Source organism: Notothenia rossii, assembly GCF_949606895.1.
Source record: "Notothenia rossii genome assembly, chromosome: 2".
Lineage (NCBI taxonomy): Eukaryota > Metazoa > Chordata > Actinopteri > Perciformes > Nototheniidae > Notothenia > Notothenia rossii.
In genome coordinates, this window is record NC_136904.1 from 87236786 (window position 1) to 87248905 (window position 12120).

The following is a 12120-nucleotide window of genomic DNA, read 5'->3' on the forward strand; positions in this document are numbered from 1 at the left end:
GACAGCAGCTCCTCAGCGGTTTTCTGCAGATGTCTGCTGTTTGGGTTCTTGTGTTTCTCCAGACGTCTCCCGGTGACATTCACACACTCTCATGTGGCTTTTGTGGCGCGTTTGATGTTGTTTTGCAGCATGTGTCCCCCCTACCTGTTTTGTAGAAGGCATCAGTGTCGGGGTCGCTCGGCGCCTCCTCGGCCGCTTCTGCAGGGTTCATATCGGAATCCGGTTCAATACAATCCTCCGACAAAGAAAGACAGAAATCAAGCGTCCGGAAAATCCTCGCCTGTTTATTCCTCACATGTTCCTCTCCGTTTCTCCGTGTCTCCCTCCATCCCCCCTCCTCGCTGGGTTTCTTTCTTTCTGTCGCCCTCTCGGTTTGTTTGGTGTTTCAGGGCTGGCTTCGTTCCTCTCTATTGTTCCCGGTCCAACCTCCCTCTCTCTCTGTCCGCCAGGGTCTCTCTCCCTCCCTCCTTCTTCCCCGCACCTCCCCTCCCTCTCTGCCTCCCTCTCTGCCTCACTCTCAATTAAATCCATTGCCCTTTATTAGCAAGACAGATTGTGTTTTTTATAAAGCATTTATGTATTAATTCCAAGCACAAACATCAGTTTTATTAGTATTGTACGTTTTTTTTTAATACATTTAATTGTTATTATTTTATTTTATTTTTTCATAGACTATTTTTTATGTATTTATTTTCTATTGGTATTATTATTATTTATTTTTTTATTAAAATGTGTCATGATGGGGGGAGTTAGCAATTAAGATTGGGCAATATGCCACACATGGATGACATATTGTTAAAGCACGAGCTGCATCCTGTGTATGACAAGTGCTATACAAATAAAGCTTTATTATTATTTTTGATATATATATATATATATATATATATATATATTTATTGTTTAAATAAATGAATTATTATTATTATTATTATTATTATTATTATTATTCAAATGTATCATGATGGTGGCAAAAAAGGGAACCAATGTTGTAAATGTCACAACTATCCTGTGATTCACAATATTATCCCAATGAATGACACTAAGATAGATAGATAGATAGATAGATAGATAGATAGATAGATAGATGGATGGATATATGGATGGATGGATGGATAGATAGATAGATGGATGGATGGATGGATGGATGGGTGGATGGATGGATGGATGGATAGATAGATAGATAGATAGATAGATAGATAGATAGATAGATAGATAGATAGATAGATAGATAGATAGATAGATAGATAGATAGATAGATAGATGGATGGATGGATGGATGGATGGATGGATGGATGGATGGATGGATGGATAGATGGATGGATGGATGGATATATGGATGGATGGATAGATAGATAGATAGAAAAAAATTGAAATATGTTGGTACAAAAAAGTATACATTATACTGTAGGCTTTACAGAGAGTATGCCTTGGGAACACAGACTTTGTTTGGAGTGCAGCGAGGTGAAATCAAGATGTAGGTTTACTTTTTGTTTTCGTGTTCTGCATAATGAATGTATTTATGTTGATTTATTTTTGGCTTGGAGGCTTTGAAACACTTGAGTTGCGCTTTAGGAAAATCATCTTCTTGGTAGCAGATTGTGTCTGCTAAGCCTGGGAGATAAGGCAGAAGGCTGTATCATGTTTCTGACAGAACAGTAAAACAACTTCTGATTCTGTAATTGGATGAAGTGACTGCTGTATCTATATGTTTGGTGTTCTATAAACTCATTAGGGAAAGGTTTTTATAGAATTGGGAGGGATGAAACCCTCTTTAATGGTTACACATGCAGAGCACACAGCACACACATTGAAATGTGTCCTCTGCATTTAACCCATCCTAGTATCAGGAGTCTAGGAGCAGTGGGCAGCTACTGTACAGCTCCCGGGGAGCAATGGGAGTGAGGGGGGAAGGGGGGTGTCCGGTGCCTTGCTCAAGGGCAGGGCAGGAGCTGAACTGGGACCTCTCCAAGTAGCAGTTCACACTCAAAATGTTAGGTCTGGTCAGAGACTTGAACCGGCACCCTTACAGCTCCCAGTCCAAGACCCTACTGACTGAGCCACTGCCGGACATTTTGTGTGCATTACACAAAAAAAGCCTAAAAACTTTTAAAATGATCAATTCAGTTTATTAAGTCTTGTTCAATTCATTACTGATTAAATTCAATTCAAATGTATTCATATAGCCCAATATCGCAAATCACATTTGTCTCAGAGGGCTTCACAAATCAACAAACACGAATGAAAATGTAAAAACAACAAACATATCTGAGAATATCGTAACATGACAAGATAAATGTGAAAATACCAATGAATGGATACATAACACAATGACACAAATACAGTTAGAATACAATAACTACAATTCCATAAAATGAAGGGTCCATGAGGATGTTTAAAAGGGAGTTTAAAACCTGATAAATACAATGTTTTATTCGAGCTGTGCCACATTTCAGGTGAGTTATTGCAGGAGGTACCTCTCTGAGATAAAGCCCATCTCCAGCAGCCAGGAGGAGGCAGTCTGCATGCTGGCCTCTGTCCAGTGATAACCGTGTTCAACACGCTCCTCTCGCTCCCTCTGGCCTCTCCTCTGCTCTACCTGCCAGCCTCTCCTCTCCTCCTCCCCCTGAACGCACCATCTCTCAGCCTGGAGGCCTGCAGGTGCTCTGTCCTCTCACTGTGTGCTGCTGACACCTGGTGGACAACAGTGGTCATAACAGCTAATGTTATTGTCATCTATTCTGTCAGACTTCACAGCTCCAGAGGAACCTATTCACGCCAGACCCAAGTCACTTTTAATGGAGGGTTTTCAAAATAAAAGACATCCTGGTTTCTGGCTTGTTCAATGACATTGAGGACAGAAAGTCTTCAACTCCTAATATTTTCATGTCATGTCACTCACAACTATCCTGTTATTCACCTATTATTCTGATGTTTGTTAAAATATGCTCCTTTTCTATTTAACCACATCTAATATTATATATACATTTAGCAATGGTTTCTTATCCTTCCTTTGACTATAATTGTTCAAAATATATATAAATATCAGAATTCCTTCCCCTTGACTTTTAAATGTGTTTTAATGAATCCAAAGTAAGGATCAAAGATGTTTAGCAGGATGTGAGCAGGAAGTAATACGTAGAAACAATCAAGAAAAAGATTATCCCTCACTCTGCTGAGCACACTGGAGGAGGGGGTCATGAACCTTAAAGGGGAATTGTAATCCCACTATCTTCACTCTCTTTTATTGCCGCTGCCCTCTGGCCTCTTGTCTCCAGTCCTTTGTTCCAGCATATTGAAAGCCAAAAGAAAACACAAGGCTCTAACACATTCACAGAATTGGTGCTACATACGAGTGCTTTATCACTATGAACAGCTGTACTTTATTAGGGCATCGTCACACTATAATATGTTACCAGTGGTGTAAAGTAACTAAGTACAATTTTTGAGGTACTTGTACTTTACTTGAGTATTTCCATTTTCTGCTACTTTGTTCTTCTACTCCACTAAAAGTCAGAGGTCAATTGTGTACTCTCACTCCACTAAATTTATTTAATACCTTTAGTTACTTTGCAGATTTGGATTAACGATGTGAAATAGAAACAAATATGATTTTTGTAACAACTGGAGTAAATTCAGAAGCTCCTGCAGTATACAAAGTCATTCAAACTAGCTGCACCTTTAGCAGCTTTGATAACACTTTACTGATCAATCATTATAATCAAAACATACAATATTCTGAAATGGTCCAATTTGCAGAATGATTACTTTTACTTTTGATACTTTAAGTATATTTTGATGCTAATACTTTTTACTTTTTACTTGAGTGACATTTTGAATGCAGGACTTTTTCTTGTATTAGTATTCCTACACTGGTACTTCTACTTTTACCAAAGTACAACATCTGAGTACTTCTTCCACCTCTGTATGTTACAGTGAAATCATTCACCACATTCAGATTAAGGGGGAAACAATACAAACTGCCTGAGTGAGCTCTTAGCCCCTTTAACGAAAACAATTGTGAGTCCTTTTTGACAAGACATGATAGCTAATATTATCTCTCTATACTTCAAGCATCATATCTCTGTATTCAGGGTTTTGAAGTTGAGATATACCCCCAAAGAATGTAGATGAGCTTGATTTACTAACAAGGCTACACCCGGGTACTTTTACTTGATTAACATTTTTAATTGCAGGACTTTTACTTAACAGAGTATTCCTGCACTCTGGTACTTCTACTGTTACCAAAGTACAACATCTGAGTACTTCTTCCACCTACAGTGAAATCATTCAATCAACACATGTGAGTCCTTTTTACAAGACATGATAGATAATATTATTTCTATATTCAAGCATCCTATCTCTGTATTCAGGGTTTTGAAGTTGAGATATACCCCCTAAAAAATGGAGGTGAGCTTGATTTACTCTTCTCCTTCGGGCATGAATGAGGACACCAGCAGTCAATTCAGAATATTTTTTATCAGTTATTTTTGCAAAAAAAGGGCTAATTTTACACTTTTCCTCCTGAAATGTTGAAAGCTAGTGTAATTCCCAAAGTGAACAACTGAGGGAGACTCAGACCACTTCTTCAATACATTTTAACTGACTTTAAAACCCACATGATTTCTATTACTATAATGTATTTAAATGGCATACTAGCTATAAGGAAACAAGGGGGTGAAGAACAGGCAAACATTATTATTGAAATATGTGAAACACTGCATAGATGGAAATGTAATAAGACTTTTTTTGCAACGTGCAACATTTAAAAAACACATATAAACCAGCATTACTCATGGCATATGCAAAAGACAATCTTTAAATCGAGTCTAGAGTTTATGAGGTAGAAACATTCCTGGTATAAAATACTTCAGCAGTTACCTGATTAAACCCCTCAGCAGGACTGTGTGTGTGTGTGTGTGTGTGTGTGTGTGTGTGTGTGTGTGTGTGTGTGTGTGTGTGTGTGTGTGTGTGTGATTGCGCGCTCTGCTGTTTGTGGTGCTGCACCTGTTTCATGAGCTCAGTGATTCCCAGCAAAGCCCCGCCCCCTCTAATCAGCAGACTAAGTGAAAACACCTGTGAGGGTCTGCAGGCTTTACTCACACTGTACCAGGCAAATATCACGCACACATATGTGCAATACATACTACTTGTGTAAAAGTACAGACACAAACTCAACTTAAAGTAGAATTAGTCATTCTGCTGAAGGACTGGATAGGTACTACAGTAAAATATAACATGCATAAGTACACCCAGGTGTCCGAGGTCTCTTGGCTGAAATAATCAGATTGATAATATTTATTTGGAAACACCCTGGAGGAATGCAGTGACAGATATTCAGTGTTCTGGGTCCAAACTATTAGGCAGATGCTATTTGCATCTGGTGTCTGTAGCTAACAACGCTATTTGCACCCAGGTGTCTATCTAACAATGCTATTTACACCCGGGCTACACATTAGATACGGTTTTGGATGTAGCCTATAGGTATTTATGGAAATGTTTCTTTGATAACTTAATTCCCTTGTGCTGCTGTGTCTAATTGTATTCCCCTATGGTCGATGTATGAAGGCACATCTTATCTTAAAGGTCCCATGACATGGCCATTTCTACTGATCATAATTCCATTGTTGAGGACTAGAATAGATTTAAATTGTGCAATTTTCCAAAATCACATTGGTTTCTCATACAGCATCTCTGTATAGTATGTGTATTCACCAAGTATTCACTAGTGAACAAGCTCTCTGTCCTAAACGGCTTGTTGGAGCTCCCTGTGAGCCCAGTGTGCTCTGATTGGTCGGGACGTTGCGAGGCTCGTTGCGAGGCTCGTTGCTGTGAGCTGCTGCGAGGAGCGGACAGGTTTCCGGGTTGGCGATGAAGCGAGAACAGGCGAAACTCACCCTGAGCACACACAAACACTCACAGCCGAACTAAAAACAATAAGTGTGGCTTGATATTAAGTAAGAAAAAGGTTTATAACGCTGTGAGAATGGGTCTGCGGAGAGCATTTCTCCGCCATCCCAACTCGTCTATTACCAGCGTTCAGGGAGCTTTATGCAAGTCAATGGGGACTCCCTGTTAGTTAGCCAAGGGATCCTGGTTTGTGAGGTGCTCCGCAGGTTGGTCCATTTGGGCCAATCCGGTCATTTGTTGTTGATTTGGGTGTTCACGCGTCACAGAACCCAGGAAGAAAACAATGGAAAATGAGAAATCTCCAACGAGGCGTTCTGGGGCAGCATAGACGGGTCTTCTCTGTGTTAGAGTTTTATTCGCTACAGGGTGTACTTTGAGGGCTTGTGACTTTTCAGACCGTTTACATGCATAACAACCTTCATAACACACAAGGGGACGGGTAATAACCGGGAAAGCATGATATGGGCCCTTTAAGCACTGTAGCTATTTACACCCGGGTGTTGTACTGTATGTATCTCTTCTTGCTCTTTCTACAATGGCTCGATAAGGTTACCTGAACATCAGGGACAAACAACACCTGTGCTATATTGTGAACATGGCTGTAAGGTAATAAATGTCCCACAGACCCCCCTGATGAAAGGGGGTTCATTAATCTGCCACAACAGTCGGAAATAAGTTATGAAGATGAAGATACCAGACAAAATACCAGTAAACAGGAACTAAAAATAAATTATGTAATTGTACCCCAATCAGTCTATTTTGTCATGGTTATGGGTTTATGTTGATATTTTCCACTTTTATTTTGAAAAGTGTTCACCCCCACATTATGTCTGTTACTTCCTGTCTTGTCTAGTTTTACTTCCTGTCTTTAGTTTCCCTCCGGTGCCTGATTGGCTGATTGTGTTCACCTGTGTTTCACCTCCCCTCTCCAGCTGTGTCTTGTCTTGTAATTACCCTCCTGTGTATTTATTGCTTTCCCTTGTCATCAATCAATGTGACTTGCAAGTTCCTGGCCGTGAGTTTGTTCTTGTTCCTTATTTCACCCGGTTAGTGTTTCTTAGTTTTTCTTTGTTTATTATCAGTTTATGAATAAAGCTCGCTTTTTGTTGAAACCTGGATACCTGCCTTTCCTGTCTGTGTCTACTATTATCTTTTTATTTTTAATTCTGTTGTAGCCTACCTATGTTCACTTTGTTTTATGGGGTTTTATATTTTTATATTATTGCATCGATTCAGTTGTCTTGTGTCTTATCTGTCAGAGAGAAACCATTATTTATTTTATTTGTATTATCATACATTTTAAAGCTCTTAACAAATAATCTGAGGGGAATTTCTTGTTTATTTTTAACTTGTGATGTCATTTTGTAAAGCACTTTGAGCTGCATGTGTTGTATGAAAAGCGCTATATAAATAAAGCTTTATTATTAATATTGAGTACAATTTATTAAGTTGCTTTTCACAACTATTAACACATGTGCATTTCCTTTAATGAGTCATCCAAATGTCAGCTGTGAAAGAAAGCCAAGTTCAACTCCAAACTCACAGCTTTTAATTAAAATAAACCGCGGAGGCCAAAGGGTTTCTGCATGCTGTTTTGGCGGCTCTTTTATCCGTCTCTGACATCCATGAACAGCGCAGTGTGATCATGACAGGCTGAGAGGGGGGAAGCAGATGTACTGTGGCGATGATTCACTCGTCCACGTCTCCTCTCACTTCAGAGAGACTCTAATTGGCCGGGTGTCATCTAAATATGTCTGCAGTCTGCTGACTCTAAAACAATATCCCTGGGGCACACTTAGTCCCATTGTTCTTTATTTTTTCCGTCTTTGAATTAAAAAAAGGCAAGATGTGTCTTTGCATAAACAAGGAGAGCTCGCTCCTTCCTTCCACCACCACCATCCAGCCTCACCCTGGAAATATGCCGCTACGCCCTCAGGACAGTCGCAGTGACGTTTCCACTGCCTCCATCTGACCTTCACTTAGGAATCTTTTACACTATTCCTGGATTTGTCTTGAAAAATAATGATGCAAGATCAACCCTACCATGGCTGTATGTCATATCTGAATCTAGGGTATAATGGGATTATATTTGCACATTGAGTCTCTCTGCCCTCTCCTCCTGCAGTTTAATGTAATGGATTTCTCATATGTCAGTGAGCCTAAGGCTGATCTGCCATTGACCGTAGTTATTTCCTCCGTATAGTTGCTGAGGATTTAAATAAATCTGCATTTCAAGAAAACTAAGAATGACTTATTTTAGCATCTCTGGTTTGATGCTTTATTCTAGGACAGATGACCAGAGCAGCAGCAGTCAGAGTTTAGAAGTATTCCGAATGCTGTTTACTTATTTTAATACCAGAAATCCTCTAATCCCGGTCTGCATCATCGTACATATCTGTCTACTGTAATAGATATACAATCAATAGGTTTATAAAAGTGCCATAACTTGACATTTAAGTCTGTGAAAAACATAACTGAACTGTAGTGGATGTAATGCTATAAGGTTTCATAATAAGTGGGCCTTGATATGTTCCACTTGGTGTGAAAGAATGGCCCAGTGTCAAACACCAAACCACTACTTCGTTTTCAACTGTGTTTTGACACAATGGATCCCATGTTGAAGAAGTGTTTGTGTGACTAAGTGTAAGAAGCTGTGAAGACCATATTGTGACAGTGTGTCCCTTCTTCTCTGCTCCCCCATGGCAGCCTGCGGATCACAGTGTGTTACAGTGAGGTTCGAGGCAGCATCAGCAACGGCTCCAAGGATTCAAGATTCTGTTTGTTGACAGGAAATGAGGGGCTCTTCAAGGAGCAGGAAAGGTGCCAATACCCACAAAACACTGGCTTGACAAGTCTTACATTTTGCAGGACAATTGATTTGTTTGTGGGCTGTAAACAGTGTTCTGTTCAAATGTATATTATACTGCCATGACTTGAAGGGCTGATGTCATCAGGGGTGGAGAAGATATCCTAGAAAGGAACACAACACTATAAAAATACCACATGAGAAACAAAACTCCTGTTTTAAAGAGTTGAATTGCGGTAATGGTACTTCTAAAAGTTAATATTTGATTAAATAGTATTACTCGTGTTAAAGCAATACTAGGAGCTTAAATTGGAGCATTTGATCCAAAACTAATGATTTTTTTCCAATTAAAATAGTGAGAAATGTAATCAAATTTGCCCAGAGCCCAAAGTGACACCTTTTGGTCTTCTGCACCTCAGATTATTAAAAATAATTCAAAAAAAGAATGCTAAATGATAACATTTCTGTCAACCAATTACTCTTTTCAGCTCTTATTGTATAATACATGTTTTGTGTTCAACAATCTACTTTAGTAAAGAAACTAAATCTGTGTAAAGACTATTCCTTTGAATTGTAAAGTGACATGAGAATAAATTACTCAAGTAAATGCACCTCCAATTTGTAAATAAAGTAAATGTACTTTCCACCACTGTCAGGTAAGATACCCCACAGTAAGGCAAAGGACATCTACGACCCCCTGTTGGAAAAGTTGCTTTGACGACTTGTCTCTTCACCATAGCAGTGGTTCTGGTCACAGTAATAATGCAGGCTTCCCAGAGTTAATGTGGTAATGATTTATTGATGTTAAATGCTACACATAGCACTGTTACATCCACCGTAAGGAGTCACTGACAGGTTGGAAACGCCTGCTGTTTGAGTGAATATAAAACCAGAGGACTCGGAGAGGGCCACGCATGAGTGTTCAGTCATTTGCTTGCAAGATGTGTGTTTTCCACTTTTGTGATTGAAGAAATCCTTTATTTCAAAGGAAGAAAATAATACATTTGAAACAAGCAGACAAAGGACACGGGTCAAATCTGCAACACATATACACCTCGTCCTGTTAGCTTTTTAAAGTTACTGTGGCTAAACAAAAGACACAATTAAACTCTCCAACATTATATCCTATTCAACAAGTCTCAGTAGTATGGCACCATTTTCCGGCTGTCAGAGTCCAGTGTTTCGTGATGAGACTATTTACAATAAAAAAGAAATCAACAGAGAAACGTGTTTTAAAAATAGTGCTTGAAACAAGTGACTTGACGTAAAACTATGTACATACCTGTATTTGTCAAAGCTTGTTCGCCTTTATATACACATCTTTTTTTTCACATTTGTTAATAAGTCACATCAATCATATTAAATATAGCAAACATTTCCGCGGTAGTAAAAAGAAAGGGAAAGAAACGAGTCAATTGGAATGACATGGAACCACATGTGTATCACATTTCAACATAAAACAATAATATTAATACCAATAGTAATGACATTATCTGAACAATTAAATGAAAATCTCTTTTCAGCATCTCAAAATATTTCTACTCTGCATCATTTTCCAGTCATTTGCTATGTACGAGAACACATTCAGACTTGTATCTTGCCAGTAGAGATCTCTTTTAATTCTCACATTTGGTTTTTCAGTGTTTGTCATTCTGTAACTGCTAGGAGACGCTGTGTAGACCTGGAAATACTGACCTGACGTATCGCCAAGCTTTCTAACATTTAAAGGAAAAGTCTCACATTTTGTCAGGTGATTCAAATTAAGGGTTTCTTTATTCAAAAGACTTCGTATTGGGTATTTTATTCAGCAAAAAAATAAGTATAAGCTAATTTACAGACGTCTCTTTCCCAATGTAAGTCAATGGGAATACATCTGGGTGAGACTTATATTATTGGTTTATATATCAGCTCACAAGAATATTTCCCGAAGATGAAACAAGCAACCGTTTGGTTTTTCTTTTCATGATTTATCACGTGATCTACAGATAAAGTGATATTTAATTACTTAAATTGTGCTTCCACTGGTAGTAGTATGGTATTAGGGAGTATGTTATTTGCCCAGTAACACTCAATATTAACATAGTATATCCATTCTGTTTGTTTTTTGACTTTGACTGCAATACAAAATGACTGGATTTGGCTTTTATTGCTTGTTACCCTAATGATTAAAATAGTGGCTATAAAGTGTTTGTACTGGGTGGATAATTTAGCGAGGAAAGAATAAGCTGATTAACAGACGTCTCTTTCCCAGTGTAAGTCAATGGAAAAAAGACTATTTGGGCCCAATGACGCTGAAGTGTAGGACCACTGTTTGGCCACACATTTGCTTCAATGGCCGGCGCTCTGGGGCTTGGGGCAGACACATATAAATAACTGTTTCCATATCAGCTCACAAGAATCTCTCCCAAAGATGTCAGACTTTTCCTTAAAACTATCTGGTTGCAATCCCTCAAAAGAGAAAGCGCAACCACTGCTTAGCTAAGAGGACGACGAAGCATCACATCTTCTTTTTTGTACAAGAGAACGTCTTACACATCAACTTCAAAACAATCAAGAATGCTTACTTGCTGCAGGACATTATTAATAAATACACAAAACAGACTAAGGAAGTCAGTCGAGCAAAAATAAAATAAAGAAAAACTCCAGACGACCAAAAAGAATTCAAGTGGAGAGAGATGGAAATGATGCTGCTAACAGTTATAGAGTGTTTGTGCTTGTGAGGACATTAACCCATCACCTGAAATGTGCCTCGAAATAATACAAGTAAACGCAGACAGGTCCATGGAGCATCAGGAGCTTCAGAGATAAACACGTTGTTATCCCCCACTAAACATCTGCATTATAAGGTGGGTGCTTGAAATAAAGTGCAGGATATTTCGAGCCATAATGTCCATATTCTAGACTTTTTTTCAAACAAATATGGATTAATCTTCTTCTGACGAGTTCAACAAATAAATCACAGAGATTACATTCTTGTAGCACGGATGGAAAAGTATGAGCGATGCATGGATTTGCTCGGACAGGGATAAAGGGGGGTTTATAATGCGTTCAGATACAAAGCAAACCAATTGACTGTAAAACTATATTTAAATAAAGGAAATCTGAAAAGCCACAATAATCACTGCATTTGATGTTTTTCAGATATTAATAATACTCTGTACATTCATGAATTGGAGATGGACCACCACCTGTCTGCACTGTGGTTTCTCTGCACTGTGGTTTCTATGTGCCAATTGATTAATTGGCCTTTAAGATTTCAGAAAATTAACAAAATCAGATTTGTACATGACTTCTCCAAATGTAAATTCAATTTAGTTCCGTAAAGGTCAAAGAAAACCAGCAAATGCTTATATTTGAGGGGCTGGAACAAGCATGTGTTTTGCTGGTTTTGGTATTTTTGCTTGAAA

The 12120-nt window shown here is 38.6% G+C and overlaps 1 protein-coding gene across 2 annotated transcripts in view; it reads right to left on the reverse strand.

Annotated features, from left to right (window-relative positions):
- Window positions 1-438, reverse strand: part of kalrna (kalirin RhoGEF kinase a) — a 135864-nt gene extending 135426 nt beyond the window's left edge. For both annotated transcript variants that reach the window (XM_079664447.1, XM_079664446.1), the window contains exon 1: window positions 145-438. In XM_079664447.1, the coding sequence (XP_079520573.1) occupies window positions 145-211 (67 nt within the window). In that variant the 5' untranslated portion in view covers window positions 212-438. The remainder of the gene's footprint in view (window positions 1-144) is intronic.
- Window positions 439-12120: the final 11682 nt, after the last annotated feature.